Source organism: Diprion similis, chromosome 8 (assembly GCF_021155765.1).
Source record: "Diprion similis isolate iyDipSimi1 chromosome 8, iyDipSimi1.1, whole genome shotgun sequence".
Taxonomy (NCBI): domain Eukaryota; kingdom Metazoa; phylum Arthropoda; class Insecta; order Hymenoptera; family Diprionidae; genus Diprion; species Diprion similis.
Genome location: NC_060112.1, coordinates 21,121,532 through 21,139,258, shown reverse-complemented (window position 1 = coordinate 21,139,258; position 17,727 = coordinate 21,121,532). Strand labels below are relative to the sequence as shown.

Sequence of the window (17,727 nt, the reverse complement as noted above, 5' to 3'; positions counted from 1 at the left end):
GGACGCAAAGTCAGATATGAAGTTATGTTATAATTTATATGGTTGAGAATAAATATTGTGAAACTGAAAATTATATTTGCAAAAAGTTTGAGCAATTTGAAAATCGTTTGTACAGGCAGGTGTTGCCGTTATGACGTCGCGTGAAAATTTCACCTAAGAAAATGCTCGTGTGTAGAAATAATTTGGAAAAGAATTACGGCTGATATCAATAATTGCACGGCGTACAAATATCTAAAAATTTGATTAACCTTAAATTAATTTGATTTGATTTTTACAGCGGGAAAAAAGGAGAGAAAGTAAGGGCAAAAAAAGAACTTATGGTAACGCCTCGCCTGTATGGAAAAACATATATGGAAAAACCGCCCAGATGTTATAGTATGAGAGAAATGAAATCACTCGACGAGATATATAAAGTAAAATAAATAAATAAAGTAATATTTAATCCCGATTTTCGAAAGAGAAAATAAAACATCAACTTCTGGATATACATACATACATATGTATATATTTGGTTATTCAAAATGGTACATATATACATTATATATAACATAGGTAGATATATTTCTCATTAATTATCTGTGTAAAATGGTTGTTTTGCGATAGACGAACGATTCCAATCTGATCATAAAACATTTATACGATTATCGGCTTATTCCAAATATTGTGTCGGCCCTGAAGAACAAAATTATCAAAATAAAAAATTATAAGATGAAATAAATTTAAAAAAGTTACAACACCACACACGCACACCAAAAATATGTAGATAATTGCGGTGTGTTACATTATACATATAGATCATACAAAAATAAAATCTATTCAAATACATTCCAGCACATAGGATGGAGTTGATAATCAACATAGGAAGTAAGTTTATTGCGGTTAGTATTTGTTAATGTAACTTCAGTATTACGTGAAATATAGCGAGACGCGTATAGTACGAGCACCCCGTCACTTCCTTAATTTTAATCGATTATTTTTTTATACATTGCGCATTTACAAACACTGTAATATAGGTATAAATCAAAGAGTTCGATTTGAGCCCGATACGATGCCAGCTAGGGAGTGCGAATTATGCGTTAATTCTGTGGCGAGATTGGACATTTAAGAATCACCTGCGCCGCTACTACCGTTAGCTGCGAAATAATTACTAAAATAATAATATTATTAGTATTAATAATAATAATAATAATAATAATAATAATAGTGATAATAATGATTAAAGTTTAAATTTTCTCAGAAAGTGTAAAAGTTTCTCCCAACACTTGTAGAATCTTTCAGGTAAATATAAATAATGTAATATTAACGACATACTCCAAGAATCTGCAAATCGAAAAATAAAATTCTAACAGATACCGAATCACAGACGGTATAACGTGCTGAAAACCGTAGATAATTATAAAAATAACAAGAACAGGTGAGTGACGACGAGTGAAGAATAATCGTCAAAAGCTTCGCTGGCATCAATCGGTATATTAAAGTAGTAACTAATTTGTGCATTTTTGCATTTCCTTATATTGTTGTTACTATCATTATTATTATCATTATTCTATTATATGCATATATTTAAATTTATTTTTGTACGTGATTACAATTAGCGATGATAATTTATCGTATTATACACACGATTAGAAATTGTGTTTATTTATAATTGAATTTCGCGCGTCGGGACGCCGGATTTTAGACAGATATTTGAAAGAATTATGATAAATTTAAACGATTTCCTATACGGATTATGACATTGTTACCTATACCCATTCTAGATTCAACGTCAGTTTATAATACATAGCTTATATCCTTAGATACTGTAATAACAACAACAACAACAACAACAACAATAATAGACGGTATTGAATCTGCATTCTTATATACACACGTATTATAGGATAATTATTATTATAGACAAATATACTATTATATAAATACAATAATATATATACATATACAAGCATATAAGTATGTATATTATATACAAATATTCCTTAATTCTTTTTATTGTTCACATTTTGATTTATTTTATAAAAAAGAATAAATGAAACTCAATAAATTTTCATGGCTTATACTGTGCCCGACATTGTTGTACACGATGTTGAAACGAGCCAGGAAAAACTTGCACCATGAGGATAATTATAACGAAGAACAGCTGGGATAAAACAGTGAGGGAAAAAAAATTGGAAGCCATTTATGAATTTTATCAAATTGCACGTTTTATTTCTCCATCATTATATACAGCCGTATAAACAAGTCTGATAGATAAAAGAAAAAAATTAATCTACAAGCATATCATATGATTAATCTGTATGCGTTGAAAACGTGGTGACGGGACTTTTAGGTGGGTTGGGTGCGTATCGATTTTTAATCTTTTTTCTTGGTACTTTTATGTTTGATTCGTTTATTTAAATTCGTTGCTTATTTAGTAACAAACGCAATTACTTCCCCGCTAACCATAGCGTGGTATGTGTAACTATAATTATGCATATAGGGGTAAAGAGAATAGAGTAGCCTAATTAACAATCGCAACATATTATCGATGGATTGAATAATTCCTTCCTGAAGCTCGACTGACTGAAATCACAAGGATGTTAAAGAATTCTGTTAATCTTGCGTCAGATATGAAAATCTGTCTCGTCGTCCGACGCCTGCAAAAAATGTCCGACTCCTCTAGCCGAGTATTCTGAAACAAGAGAAACAAATTAAGCCATCAAGTAATTATTCTTTTTTTTAAACCTGTTAAATCACGCCCAAATAATCGCTGAACAAGATCTCTCGGATCCTTAGCGAAATCTGTCCTCACCTCAAATTTCGAGTTCTCGACGAAAGGAAGGTGAGCGACGATTTGAACCGATTTATACAACGTTGTAGGCGATGTACGGGAACGGGGCGTATCTCAGGAAGGACGGGATGGTCGGGTTATATCCCTGGAGTTGGATAACCGAACCCACGGGTGCGTAGACCGCAGGTCTTTCATAGATTCCGTATTCCCTGGCGGAATTCGCACGGCTTATCGCAGGGACGACAGCCGCAGATTCGCCCGATGAAGAACCCTGCGAAACCTCAGCTTGAGGAACAAACTGCGATCCTGCAGGGAAGGTCTTCAGCGTTGTTCCAGCCGGCGTGATCAGTCCTATTTCAAAAAGGGTGATAATTTTCAATGCAAGTAGGATGTAAGTAAAGTAGAAATTTACGATTAGACATGCTTCGTGAATTTTATTTGCTTTTAAGTTACGGTTCAAAAATGTAAAAATCTTCCGACGTGTCATCGGGTATGAAGCTTTGACGAAATCATTACTGAGGATGTCTGCAGGTGGATCGAATAAAAATATGAGCTGTGCCTTTGCACCAATAATGAGGTCTCCTTTCCTGAATAGACCTGTTTAAAAGTCAGCCAAGAATTCGTCTTTTCTTTTCACTTGTCGGTACAACTTGGCTGGTGACAACGAAAAAACTGACCATTCAAAACTGCAGTCTGTTGAGTATTCGAACTATATACCGTCTTATTTGAGAGTGAAAAATATCCACGACATTATACGTGCTTCGATTAAGTCTGCATGCGTGTCGTGTGTTTACGCTCGGATTCAGGATGTGTTTCTGTCTCTCTCTCTCTCTCTCTCTCTCTTTCCCACTCTCTGATCTTTCTCTCCCTCCCTCCCTCCCTCCCTCTCTCTCTCTCTCTCTCACTCACTCACTCACTCACTCACTCACTCTCGGAAAAATTAACACACAATCACGTCACGGGGCGTGTCGCCGGATGCAGACCGATCCAGTTTGAGACCGGCGATCGGAGTTGTATAATGACCTTGATCGGGCGTTGCTTGCGGAAGTGTCTGTTCGGCCTTGACGGCCGTAGGCCGCCCGGAATAAGCGGAGATTAACGGCAGGTCAAAGTTCACCGGGATCAAAGGTACCGGCAGGGATCCTGCTACCGGACTGATCCACGGGGCTAAAACCGGCTCCTCGATCGCTCGGCCCTTCTGCTCCTCCTGCGCCTCGGGTTGCTTCTCGGTCTTCGGATCCTCCTTATTATCTGCAGCGGCGAGTTGCGAATCCTCCGATGCCTGTAAGGGACGGAAATTGGACGGTTAAAGGCTCACGTTGCGATAGTTCTGAAATTCCGAGCCTTGGAATCGGAGCTCGGTCGTGTCGTGATCCAAAAATCTGACCCAAGGGTTCAGGATCGATTATAAACAATTATAGATCGAATAACAGATAATTCTTCTCGAAGGCATAACGTAAATTGGAACGAAGACTGTCATCAACGTCCATCACAACCCACGCTTATACACCCATGGAAATTGAACGGTTAATTATACAGGTGTCTCAAGGCGGTAGCGAGGTAATTAATAACTGAATACAGCGATATATCTGCACTTCGGACTCCCAACCCGTAATCAAACAATTATACCATACTTTGAAATGAAATAGTCCACTAACCTGTCCCTCAGGTACGGCAGCCTCGATTACAATCTGTTCCTCAGGCTTCTCCGGTTCGGCCTGATCTTTTACGGGACTTTCCTGTTCCGGTGCGTCAAGTTTTGCCGAAATTACGACGCTGTCCGCGTCCTGCTGAATCTCCGGAACTTCCTGTGCGGCCTGCTCCAGCGCCTTGAGGTGCGCTGCTCTGGCCGCAGCGACTTCCGGTGTTTCCTGGACCGGCGCTGGAGCTCGAGGAAGATTCGTCGCCGCGACCCGGAAACCGTGCTCTTCGTCGGCCGTGTAGTCCGTGCTCTGGACCAAGCCTGCGGGGTCGACGTAGCTGTAGGATCCTCGCGTCACCCCGTCGACGGATCGGACTTCCGATCGCGCCTGAGACGGCGCGCTGTAGCCGAAGCTGTACTGGCCCAGGGTGTCCTGGTAGCCGAGAACGAGGCCTGACGGCACGGCGACGGCGCTGGAGGCGAACCCCGCGAAGAAGAGAAGGACCTGGAATTATCGGAGAATTAGAAACGGCGTTGAACGTCTGGTTTATGCTTTCGCGAATCCCGGCTCACCGGCAGCTTCATGGTACGCGAATCCTCGGAGACGATCTGCTCTTTATGTGCGACAATACGAGGACCGATTCGCACGTTTGACGACCCGAGATGCCACCTGACACTTTATATAGGCACCCGGTTGTGTCCCGGGCGCCGGAGAAGAGGACGGGGCTGATCGCCACGCCCTTCGAGCAACGCATCTGCTCCTCTTTTTATTGCGAATTTGTAAACCAGATGAGACGAGGATGGAACTATAATACACACGTCGGCCGGAGAACAGGTTGTAACGTCGGTCCCGCAAGGTCGACTGCAAGTTCAAAATACTCGACCGATCGCCGACTCGTCCCATCGGAGGTGAGGCTTTTTGCCGATTCCGCGGGTACCGATGTATGCGGAATTGAAATCGGATCGCGTTTCCTCCTGCTATGCGCCGTGGTTGGCGGTCCTAAGTTGATCTGTCCTAATACGTCGACGTTGCGTCGCGGACCATTTCGTTAGTGCAGATTTTTGCAGGCATCCTTAGTAGTCGCTTTCGCTCGACGGGCTGCGGTTGTTTCGTCGTTTGCGCTGTTTTATTCATGCGAATTGCGATGTACGGAGAAACAAGTGCGGAATACAAGTCCTCCTCGGTGATAAAGCGTCTGTGTATGCGTGGTAGTCGAGTCCTTAAAATAGATCGAGTGCTCGCCTCGCGGTCGCCCGGTCGGTTCACCGTTTACCCTCACATCGCCGGTTAATCTGGTACAGATAATATACCCACGCCCAGATAGAACAAGAGAGTAGGACGCACGATAATAATTCATTCGAAATTTTTAATCCGACTAATCGACGCAGCAGGCACAGCGCCAACTTCCGTGTTAGAAAAACCAAAATTGACAATCCGCTTGCTCGCACACTCACGTATAATGTCGGTTGATTTTTGAAACGTGTCTGCGTATTTCATGCAAATTATCATACCGGCATATTTGAATAATGGCCGACTGTTGCGGAATCTCATCACAATTATGCGACGTTGTTTATTCCGCGGTCGGTTTCGTGAGTTATCGTCAAACGAAGGTAGGCAGATTCGATTTATATTCGACAATGTATGCAATTATTTCTTATTGTACGAATACAGTGATAATACCTGTAACCGATCTGCTACAATAAGAAACCGACAAGTATTGTCCCTCAAAATATCGAGTCAATCCTTTTGTCAGTTCAAGCGTAAACTAACAGCTCGTATTAATGGGCATGCAAATTGCCATAACAAAGGTCTTATTTTCGCGACGAAAATTTCTCAGCGTTTCGAAATATGTACGTCGTTGTTAGCCAATTATCTAGTGCATAGATTCAGATCAGTTCATAACGACAGTTTGTATTTACTGCAGATAAATTCGAACAAGGCGGCACACCAGAGTCCGAACCAAGTCCAGGCGGATGAGATTTGACGGTGGGAACTCAATTACAGCCTTCGTAACGCGAAATGACAATAGAAGCACAATCCAGGCGTGGAAAGACAAGTGACCATATTAACAAGCGTGGTTAATGTTATTTCTTTTTCTTTTTTTCACTCCTAGTTGCCTTTTTCTATCCCCGATCTATTCCCACGTCGCAGGACTTACTATAAATATACTCACATCTCTATATAGGGTCACTGCCATCGAACTACCTTCCTCGTCACTGTTTTCTGTCTTCTCGTCAAGCTGTCCTTATTTCAATTTATCGGTTTCTCTCTTTCCTCTTATATTTTGCCCACCGTGATTTGCTCATTATTTCATTTGACATATTAATCTTTGTTCTGGCAATTAGTCTGTACGGCTTAATTTCACACAGAGAGATGAAACAAGTCTAAGAATTTTGTGACGCAGATAACTACGAATTTGCATGACGATTTTCACTTTTTCGCTTTGCGTCTCGCTTTACAGAAGTTGATTTCTCGGAAATCGAGGGTGGGTGAATTACTCAAAAACTGATTTACAGCTCCTATCGTAAAGTTTGAAAATTGGCAAAACCAATTACGTATTGCATTCAATCCGTCATTTCCTTATACTCACTGATGTCCGGTAAAAAATTGATCCAAAAATACATTCACCTTGGTGTAAGACATCAATACGCACAGTCGATACCTTAATGTGTAAAAATTTAAATAACAAGTGCCCGAGCTTTGTCTTAACTGTACCTAGATTAAAGTGGATATATTTATAATTATAAGATTATAAGGCTCAAGGTTCTCTAACTACACATCAAAATATGAGAAGAAGTTAATCACAAATCGATAACTTCGAAATATTATTTATTGCAGCTGAACGACACGATACAGATGAGTCGGTAAAAAATTCTAAGCAGATAGTATATGTTATATATATATATATGTGATTGCGGCGGTTATCGCCTGGCAGGAATTATTCAATTATAATACGCATCAGCAATAATCGGGGCCCGATTACCATTCGGACACGTCAGCGGATTCGTAGGGTGCGTAGTAGGCGGCGTAGGGGTTGTAGGGGGGGTAGAGCCTGGCGGCCACGTTGGCAAGTGTCGCCCTTTCGTTGACGTGGGCAATAGCATTCTCGACCTTGGCGCGGGCGACCTCGGGGGTGTCGACGACGCGTCCATCTTTGCCGACAGGGGCCCCATATCCGCTTCGAGACACACCTACGGGGGCGACGTGAACGCCCCTGGCACCCTCAACGGCGAGGGTCGCCCTCTCGTTGACGTGAGCAAGGGCGTGCTCGGCCGTGATATGAGCGTGACGGGCCTTCGCCCGGGCGACGGCTGGGCTGTCAGAGACGCGTTTGACGGGGGGAGCTTCGTTATGTCCGTATTGATAGACAGTGATGGGGTCTCCTGCATTTTCGATCTGATAGACACTGGTGGGGGTGGAATTAGCGCCTTCGTCTTCGCCGATGGGGGCTCCATATCCGTTTCCGTGGGTCACCCCCTCGTTGGCGTAAGCACGGAGGTGCTGAGCCGCGACATTGTCGTGGTTCGCCCTCTCCCTGGCGTGAGCACGGAGATGCTGAGCCGTGGCATCAGCGTGGATCGCCCTCGCGTTGGCGTGAGCAAGGAAGTGCTGTTCCGTGAGATGAGCGTGATAAGACTTGGCCTGGGAAACCGCCGGACTGTCGTAGATGCGTTGGACGGGTGCTCCATATCCATATCCGTTCCCAGGGTCCCTGGCGGCCTCAATAGCGTGAGTCACCCCCGCGTTGGCGTGAGCAAGAAGATGCTGGGCAGTGGCAACGGCGTGATAGGCCTTTGCCTGGGCAACCGCCGGACTGTCTTCGACGTGTTTGACTACGTTAACGGGTGGTTCCCGAAGAGGGGCTTTGTCATATTTGTATTGGTAGACTTTGACGGGGACGGGGGGTGGGGGGCGGGGGTTAGCGGCTTCGTTCCACGCAATGGTATGCGCCACCTTGGCGCGGGCGACCTCCGGGGTGTCGACGACGCGTCCGTCTTCGCCGACGGGGGCTCCATATCCGCTTCGAGAGAAACCGACGGGGGCGATGTGAACGCCTCTGGCGGCCTCAGTGGCGAGGGTTGCCCTCTCGTTGACGTGGGCCAGGGAGTGCTGGATCTTGGCTCGAGCAATCTCGGGGCTGTCGTAGTTGCCGATAGGGGCACTGTTGTATCCATATCGGTAGACACTGACGGGGGCGGGATTAATGGCTGCGTAGTAAGCGGCGGCGTGCTCGACTTTGGCCCGGGCAACCTCGGGGGTGTCGACGACGCGGCCATCCGGGCCTGTCGGGGCGCCGTAATGGACGAGAGTGTAGCCCGGAGGCAGGCTTGGATTTGCCAGGGCGAAAGCAGCCATGGCGGAGAGAACGATCTGCAAAAATGACCAAGGGTGAGGGTGGTTTTTGTACGTTCAATTTTAAGACAAAACTTTGGCACGACGGATCTTCCCCGTATTCTTTTGAGTCCGCCTCTCTGAGGTTCTGACTTTCTGAAGTGTGCATAAATTCAAACATTGGTCCATGTCATCTCGATTAGACCGACTAAAAAAGACAGCTTAAAAGAATCCTTTTCATAGCTGATGTAGCGTGCATATTAAAATGCAAATATCTTTTGTATGCAGATGATGTAATTATATATTTATCTTGTTACTCGTCGAAAGTAAATCGATATGTTGATATGTTAAGTAATGGAATTGCAAAATTGTTTGACTGGTGTAAACTTATTTGTCTCAAACTAAATGCCTTTAAGACACAAGCAATTATGTCTGGCAATAGATTGAAAGTGATGAATAGTGATGCTTGTAAGTTTGCTCCAAGAATTATTGTAAACAATTGAGTAATTCCTTTTGTGATGATTCTGTTAAGTATCTTGGAGTAATAATTGATAATACTTTATCATGAGAAATCAGGTGACGCACTCATGTAATCGTACTATGGAAACCTTGACGTAATTAAAAATTAATAATGAAATATTGAATGAGCAATTAAGTATTAAGCTAGTCTTAACCTTGATTTTTTCAGTATTTGATTATTGCACTGCAGCTTTTACAAATATGCCTGTTAGGTTACAGATGAAATTGCAAAGGAAGCCGAATGCATCTGTTAGGTTTATTTTTAAAATATAGAAATTTGAGCATGTCAGTTCTACAGCCATAGGATCAAATAAAACTTCTTATCTATCTATCTATCTATCTATCTATCTATCTATCTATCATTCATGTACATAATGAGATCAGAAATAAGTCTTGAAAATTGTGTTCACTATTAAAAATCGATCAAAAGACTACTTATTCTCGAGAATACTATTAAAATATTAATACATTATTGACCGGTCACGAGTTAACTAGTCATCGATGCGCGTTTGTTTCGCGAATAACCGGGGAAATCAGATAAATTCTGAGTAAAATTGCCGGCCAACAATGTGTTCATACATCGAAGTTTATAAACAGGTAGGTGGTACTTACGAAAGATTTCATGATCACTGCATGAAAATTAGCGTTGCTAGTAGACAATACAAGTACTTGCTGTAATTATCGATTGAGTTATGACAGTACTGCTTGATTTCAGGTTTATATGTACGTGGTTAGTCGAATTAAAACGCTCATAAGTCGGTGGGGATGACACCGATGACGCTCCCTGACATTGAGCTAGATGCACAAAAATGGCGAACTTTCCCGTCGAAAAAAAATATGCACTGCCTAGGATTTGTTGAGCCTCGCTGCGGTCCCGGTTACTTGTTATCTTTGTCGAGTTCCAATATTGCGCAGTTATGATACCACCGAACGATCAAGTCGTTCGAAAATGCGTCGCACTTTCACGGTCAATTTCAAGGTGTGGTTACAAACTGCGATCGAATTATACATCCCACGAAACCTGTGCGAATTTTGTGGTTTATTTTTTGGGTGACCACGTCAGCGTTTTTGCATTCTGCATACGTTCCGATTCAACGTTCCTACGCCCGAGGCGAAGATGTCCAGGCGTGACGTCACACTTCGCTCACGCCGTGGTTTTCGTCTGGTGAACCGGAACGGAATCTGGCACGTCTTTTCCGAGTACATTGTGAACGTACATTGTAAACGTAAACACCTAACTGAATTTGTAGCCAACGCTTTGCAGACGTGCGATCTTTGTCACAGCGTCGATAATTTATACGTAGTATTGATGATACGATAATCAATGAATGCAAGCAAGGAATATCGAGTGCCGTGGCGTAGCGTGTAATGTGCCAAGCTGCGGAACGAGAGGACCTCAGTTCGAATCCCCAGCCTGTCAGACAAAGAGATTTGGACAAATTGTATGACGGGTCACGTCGTTCAGGCGCTAATAAATAGGCTTGAACTCGGTCTGCCTGCCTCCGGCAAGGTTTTCATCTTCCGCATTCCAAGAGAAAGTCTTCTCGTCAAGCTGTCCTTATTTCGATTTATCGGTTTCTCTCGTTCCTCTTATATTTTGCCCATCGTGATTTGCTCATTATTTCATTTGATGTATTAATCTTTGTTCTGGCAATTAGTCTGCACGGCTAAATTTCACACAGAGAGATGAAATAAATTTAAGAATTTTGTGATGCAGGATAACTACGAATTCGGATGATGATTTTCACTTTTTCATTTTGCGTATCGCTTTACAGAGATTAACCTCTGAAAAATCGAGGGTGGGTGAATTAGTTAAAGACTGACTTACACCTCGAATCATGAAATTTGAATGTATTACTTTGAATATATCATTTCCTACTCGCTGATACCTTGAATTAAAAAATCGATCCAAAAATATGTTCACCCTGGTACGAGACATCAATACGAATAGTATATATGTCAAAATTCAATTGACAAATGCACGAGCCTTGTTTAAACTATATCTTGGTTGAAGTTGATGTTAATTATAAGATTATAGGTATAAGGCTTAAGGTTCTCGAGTTACATATAGAGGTAAAAAAAAGAATCAGATGACACATCGGTAAATTTGATTCATGATATTATTTATTGCAGCTGAACGACTGTATATGAGTAGATAGAAAATTACAATTGTAAGTAAATACATTTATACATGATTGTGGCGACCAGCGCCCGGTAGGTTCTTCGATCATAATACGCATCGGCGATAATCGGTGCCCGATTACCACACGGAGACGGCGGGGACAACGCTGCGGACGAGACCGTGAGGATACGCGGAGACAACGTTGGGTGCGGAGTAGACGGAAACCAGGGGTGCCGAGTATGCCGAGACGACGGGGGCGGGGGCGGCGTAGACGTGGGCGGCGTAGTTCTTAGCAGCCTCATTGGCGAGGGTCACCTTCTCGTTGATGTGGGCGACGGCGTGCTCGACCTTGGCGTGAGCAACCTCGGGGGTGTCGACGACGCGGCCGTCAACGCCGACGGGGGCTCCGTGTCCGTATCGGACGACGGGGGCAGCGTAAGCGGAAACCAATGCGGGCGCGGAGTAGGCGGAAACGACGGCGGGACCAGCGACGGTGAAGACATCAGCGGACTTGACGGCTTCGTTGGCAAGGGTCACCTTCTCGTTTATGTGAGCGGCGGCGTGCTCCGCCTTGGCGTAGGCAACCTCGGGGGTGTCGACGACGCGGCCATCCGGGCCGGTCGGGGCGCCTGGAAGGACGTGAGCGTAGACCAGAGGAAGGCTGGGCTTCGCCAGGGCGACGGCGGCCAGAGCGGAGAGTACGATCTGCAAGAATTATCAGGAGTACAGAGGGTGGTTTTTATATGTTCAACTTCAAGCCAAAATGTTGGCCTGACGGATCTTCCCTAAATTCTTTCCTCTCTAAAGTTCTGGTTCACTTTCTGGAGTGTGTATAAATTCAAATATTGGTCTATGTCATCTCGATTAGACCGACTACGAAAGACAGCGCAAAATAATTTTTCTTAAGGGATTCCTGCACACAATGAGATCAAAAATGCGTCTTGAAATTGGGTTCACTGTTGATTATAACCGGTCAAAAGATGGTTCAATCTCGAGAAAACTTTTATATATTGAAACTTTTGAATAAGTACTTACGAAGAATTTCATGATGATTGAGAATTAGCGCTGCTGGTAGACCAGTACTCGCTATAATTGTCGATTGAGTTATGCCAGTACGGCTTGATTTCAGGTTTATATAGTAGGTGGTCAGCTGGATGAAAACGCTTGTGAGCCGGTGGGGACCACGCCTTTGACGCTCCCTGACATTGAGCGAGGTTCGCAAATCTGGTGTGCGGGAGCTTCCCGTTAAAAAAAGACTTATACACTAAGTTACTGTCTGCTAGGATTCGGTGGCCTCACGGAGGTCCCGGTCACCTGGTATCCTTGTCAAGCTCCAATATTGCGTAATGATCGACCACCGATCGATCAAGTTGTTCGAAATTTCGTCGCACTTTCTCGGTCAATTTCAAGCTGTGGTTACAAAATTTGCTCTAATTTTTCATCCGCCGAAACCGGTGCGGATTTCAAGGCGGTTTTTTGGTCGAAAACGTCAGCGGCTGTTGCATCAGTGATCAATTGATATTATTGAGCTGTAGATTGATCGGGATCATGATGTGCACAAACTGATCTCTGCACATTCATGTCTAGCAGCTCATAACACAGATTGAGCTGCAGCGGCAGAATTCCAATTGCAATTGGAAAGTGTGCTCTTGAAATTATGCACGCAGTTTAGAAACACGAAATTTTTATGCGACCTTCAATCCGAAATCGGGTCAGTTATCTCACGAAGAATGCATATGAAATTCGAGAGATCACGCAGCTTGGTATCTTCGGTGATTGGTGGCCGAGACATCGCAGAGGTACACGAACCGCAGAAAAAACCGGTAAGATATCGCGTCAGACCTGAAAAGGGCCTGTTTGTTAAGCAGGTATTGTCAGCTGCTTGTATTTAATGCGTTTAACGACCAGGAACTCGCCTTGGAATTGATTGAATTTATTCACCGGCGATAAAAATCGAATGTAAATCATGCGGTCGAGCGGTTTGATCGGCAAAAATTTTGCCGGGCCAGGTTTACATTTCTGGATTTCTAGATCAGTTTGAAAAAATCAAAGTCACCACACCTCTACAATGCATGGCTTCTATATGAACTAAACCCAAATCCAGCAACCAGCTAACGATTTATCACAGCAACTAGCCGTATTATTTCTTTACCTAAGCGGGACAAAAAAAGTTCATTACGAAATAAGCGGTTCACCGTTTCTGGTATACGGTGGACTAACATGACCGCGAATCAATCGTGGTTCCACAGATCCTATCGGCGGACTTCCCGGCATTCTTGCCCTCGGCGTGGAATGAAAAATCTGGAACCTGTTTGATCAACAAGGAAGAAGCTGGACAAAGAAAAAAAAGACGAGGTATCCGGGGACCACATCTGATCCATGAATAAAAATTGTATCATGGACTATTAGAAGCATTATTATAACAAATTGCCAAACAAGAACAAGAATGTACATACCTACTTATTAGATTACAGCAATTTACTCAAGCGTCGTTTATGCATGTAGATCTATCATACGGGCACGTGCCAAAAGGCGGAATGTTTTTGTCAATCCGCCTAATCATAGCCACGACAGGTGGCTGCCACACCACCGACGATTGTGTGTGTATCTTTCAGGAACACGATGGCCTACACGCGTGTTCCGTCTTCCTCTCACCCGTTCTGGCACCTCCCAGGTTCGCCAATTGTCGTCCAAACACCAGGATCACGATGAGAGTGGGTTACCTCGATTCCCCACCACGACCATCATGCGCCCATACCCGAATAATTCCAATGCCAGGAACCGGGCCACCTATATAAACCGCCCGAACGATTATCTCGACACAACACGCCCAACTAGCGAGTCCTGGTCATTTCCCAGTAGCGCTAATACCAAACCCAACACTCATCATGAAGTGCTTCGTAAGTAAATTAATTCGCATGATCCGCAAGGGTCGATTAAGCCAAAAAGTCTCTCATCCTTCGAACATTGGGGTCTTCGTATCACAGGACACCTTCTTCAGGAGACACTTTCAGTCATTCTCCAAGTGTCCAATCCCCAGGTGATCTAACCCCCTGACTTGCTTTCCAGATCGTCTTCTCCGCCCTGGTCGCTGTGGCTCTCGCCAAGCCCGGCGGTCTCCTCCACGGAGTTTCTCACGGTGCCTACGTGGCTCCCCTGGCCTACGCTCACCTCGTGGCCGGTGCCCCGACCGGACCCGACGGCCGTGTCGTCGACACCCCCGAGGTCGCTCACGCCAAGGCGGAACACGCAGCGGCCCAGGTGAACGAGCGAGTGACCCTTGCCCGTGAGGCTTCGAAGAACTACGTTGCCGGTGTCGTGCCTGCCTACCCGGCGTACCCGGCATACTCAGCATACTCGGCTTACTCGGCACCCGCTCTCGCCTACGGCAAGGTCTACTCAGGCGTCGCACCCGTCGTCTCTGCCTACGGTGCGTACGCTCCCAGCGTCGCCTACGGTGCCCCGCTCAGTTTGGACGGACGTGTTGTCGACACCCCCGAGGTGGCCGTCGCCAAGGCTGCTCACTTCGCCGCTCACGCCGAGGCCAAGGCTCGTCTCGGATACGCCGGACATTACGCTTACGCTGCCCCCGTCGCCGTCTGGTGAACGGGAGGATAGTCGTCGCTGCTCCGAGATCGAATGAAGAATCAATTTTTTTCTTTTATACCTGTTTTATGAATAAATTGAACTATTGGCAAATCCCGTAATACTTGGTGTTGTCTACACGATGATTCTTATTTTCCGTTTATAATACCTGTAGTATCTGAACCAGCAAGTCATACGCTATGAGAAATGATGGTATTAAGATTGACCAGAAGTGGCCGGTGTGGACGATTATAAGAAATATTCGTTGTCAATTCAGAACTTGAACGTCAGGTATTGTTAGATTGACATCAAACAGTATCGGATGAACACCAAATAATATTTTATAGGAATATACACGCCGCATTTATTTTTGAGTGTAGGGTACGGATTGATTTATATACGTATAATATACTAGATGGATGAGTGAAAAAGTTGATTGAATCAAGTGAGGTGTCAATCTTCGTAAAAAAACTGCTACTTGTGACGCTTTGCGTTTTGAACAAACATTTTGACATTGCGGTGAACTTAAGGATCATCCGTTGGAAACGGTAGGTTAAGAGATTTTTGGTAGAATCTTATTCAAACAAACTGAAAATCAGCAAAATATACAAATTTGTAGAATTGATCTTGTTGATGAATCAGAAGCACTGTCCGGAAATTTCCGTTGAATACCCGCAGTTCTGAGTTCATTGATAGTCTAGGCGGCGTTAGTGATTTCGTTCCCCTGCTTCTGGTCCCACGCTGATTTTAACGTCTTTTTTTGCATTCCTGAGGGTCGAAATAGTGGAAAAAGAGTCCTGCAAAACGATTCTGAGATAAAAAATTTTTGGGCTCTGATAATCGCAAAAAAGCAAGGCTAACCCCTTTGGATTTTTTCAGTCGAAATTTGGCTGATTTTGAAAAGTGGTTGATTAGATTCTTTTTCGCACTATTCCTACGTAATTTTGCGCAAGGAATCGATTGCGCGCAGTCCCAACACGCTGCGAGCAACGAATCGAGAGTTACGGCCGAAAAATGAAAAATTTCGTCTGCAATTTCCCTGCTTCTGGTCTTACGCTGATTTTGACGTTTTTGTTGCATTCCTGAGGGTCGAAATAGTGGAAAAAGAGTCCTGCAAAACGATTCTGAGATAAAAAGTTTTTGGGCTCTGAAAATCGCAAAAAAGCAAGGCTAACCCCTTTGGATTTTTTCACCGAAATTTGGCTGATTTTGAGAAATGGTTGATTCGATTCTTTTTTGCACTATTCCTACGTAATTTTCCGCGAGGAATCGATTGCGCGCAGTCCCAACACGCTGCGAGCAACGGATCGAGAGTTACGGCCGAAAAATGAAAAATTTCGTCTGCAATTTCCCTGCTTGTGATCTTACGCTGATTCTGACGTCTTTGTTGCATTCCTGAGGGTCGAAATAGTGGAAAAAGAGTCCTGCAAAACGATTCTGAGATAAAAAGTTTTTGGGCTCTGAAAATCGCGAAAAAGCAAGGCTAACCCATTTGGATTTTTTCACCGAAATTTGGCTGATTTTGAGAAATGGTTGATTCGATTCTTTTTTGCACTATTCCTACGTCATTTTCCGCGAGGAATCGATTGCGCGCAGTCCCAACACGCTGCGAGCAACGGATCGAGAGTTACGGCCGAAAAATGAAAAATTTCGTCTGCAATTTCCCTGCTTCTGGTCTTACGCTGATTCTGACGTCTTTGTCGCATTCCTGAGGGTCAAAATAGTGGAAAAAGAGTTCTGCAAAACGATTCTGAGATAAAAAGTTTTTGGGCTCTGAAAATCGCAAAAAAGCAAGGCTAACCCCTTTGGATTTTTTCACCGAAATTTGGCTGATTTTGAGAAATGGTTGATTCGATTCTTTTTTGCACTATTCCTACGTAATTTTCCGCGAGGAATCGATTGCGCGCAGTCCCAACACGCTGCGAGCAACGGATCGAGAGTTACGGCCGAAAAATGAAAAATTTCGTCTGCAATTTCCCTGCTTGTGATCTTACGCTGATTCTGACGTCTTTGTTGCATTCCTGAGGGTCGAAATAGTGGAAAAAGAGTCCTGCAAAACGATTCTGAGATAAAAAGTTTTTGGGCTCTGAAAATCGCAAAAAAGCAAGGCTAACCCCTTTGGATTTTTTCACCGAAATTTGGCTGATTTTGAGAAATGGTTGATTCGATTCTTTTTTGCACTATTCCTACGTAATTTTGCGCGAGGAATCGATTGCGCGCAGTCCCAACACGCTGCGAGCAACGGATCGAGAGTTACGGCCGAAAAATGAAAAATTTCGTCTGCAATTTCCCTGCTTCTGGTCTTACGCTGATTTTGACGTTTTTGTTGCATTCCTGAGGGTCGAAATAGTGGAAAAAGAGTCCTGCAAAACGATTCTGAGATAAAAAGTTTTTGGGCTCTGGAAATCGCAAAAAAGCAAGGCTAACCCCTTTGGATTTTTTCACCGAAATTTGGCTGATTTTGAGAAATGGTTGATTCGATTCTTTTTTGCACTATTCCTACGTAATTTTCCGCGAGGAATCGATTGCGCGCAGTCCCAACACGCTGCGAGCAACGGATCGAGAGTTACTGCCGAAAAATGAAAAATTTCGTCTGCAATTTCCCTGCTTGTGATCTTACGCTGATTCTGACGTCTTTGTTGCATTCCTGAGGGTCGAAATAGTGGAAAAAGAGTCCTGCAAAACGATTCTGAGATGAAAAGTTTTTGGGCTCTGAAAATCGCAAAAAAGCAAGGCTAACCCCTTTGGATTTTTTT

General features: G+C 44.0%; 3 protein-coding genes across 4 annotated transcripts; 1 reads left to right on the top strand and 2 right to left on the bottom strand.

Moving 5' to 3' along the window:
* Positions 1–2,376: 2,376 nt before the first annotated feature.
* On the bottom strand, positions 2,377–5,134 carry LOC124409784. Of its 2 annotated transcripts, none has more exons than XM_046887619.1 (5): positions 4,986–5,134; positions 4,429–4,917; positions 3,782–4,052; positions 2,792–3,121; positions 2,377–2,671 (listed from the first exon to the last, which is right to left on the bottom strand). In XM_046887619.1, exons 1-4 carry the CDS (start codon positions 4,995–4,997, stop codon positions 2,844–2,846), a joined length of 1,050 nt encoding a protein of 349 aa, XP_046743575.1. In that variant the 5' UTR covers positions 4,998–5,134; the 3' UTR covers positions 2,377–2,671; positions 2,792–2,843. The 2 variants fall into 2 exon arrangements, with proteins under 2 accessions (XP_046743575.1, XP_046743576.1); XM_046887620.1 differs by having other exon boundaries at positions 3,794–4,052; positions 4,986–5,133.
* A 6,236-nt stretch (positions 5,135–11,370) lies between these two features.
* LOC124409474 (cuticle protein 18.7-like) lies at positions 11,371–12,547 on the bottom strand. The gene is made up of 2 exons (XM_046887090.1): positions 12,422–12,547; positions 11,371–12,091 (listed from the first exon to the last, which is right to left on the bottom strand). Exons 1-2 carry the CDS (start codon positions 12,431–12,433, stop codon positions 11,525–11,527), a joined length of 579 nt encoding a protein of 192 aa, XP_046743046.1. The 5' UTR covers positions 12,434–12,547; the 3' UTR covers positions 11,371–11,524.
* A 1,582-nt stretch (positions 12,548–14,129) lies between these two features.
* LOC124409475 (cuticle protein 18.7-like) lies at positions 14,130–15,093 on the top strand. The gene is made up of 2 exons (XM_046887091.1): positions 14,130–14,286; positions 14,456–15,093. The coding sequence occupies exons 1-2, from the start codon at positions 14,275–14,277 to the stop codon at positions 14,990–14,992; spliced, it is 549 nt and encodes a 182-aa protein (XP_046743047.1). The 5' UTR covers positions 14,130–14,274; the 3' UTR covers positions 14,993–15,093.
* Positions 15,094–17,727: the final 2,634 nt, after the last annotated feature.

Coding starts and splice junctions, on each gene's coding strand:
- LOC124409784 (XM_046887619.1), bottom strand. Junction 4,053..4,428: donor CTGCCGTACCTGAGGGACAG/GTTAGTGGACTA, acceptor CGTCCCTTACAG/GCATCGGAGGATTCGCAACT. Junction 3,122..3,781: donor CGATCAAGGTCATTATACAA/CTCCGATCGCCG, acceptor TTTTTGAAATAG/GACTGATCACGCCGGCTGGA.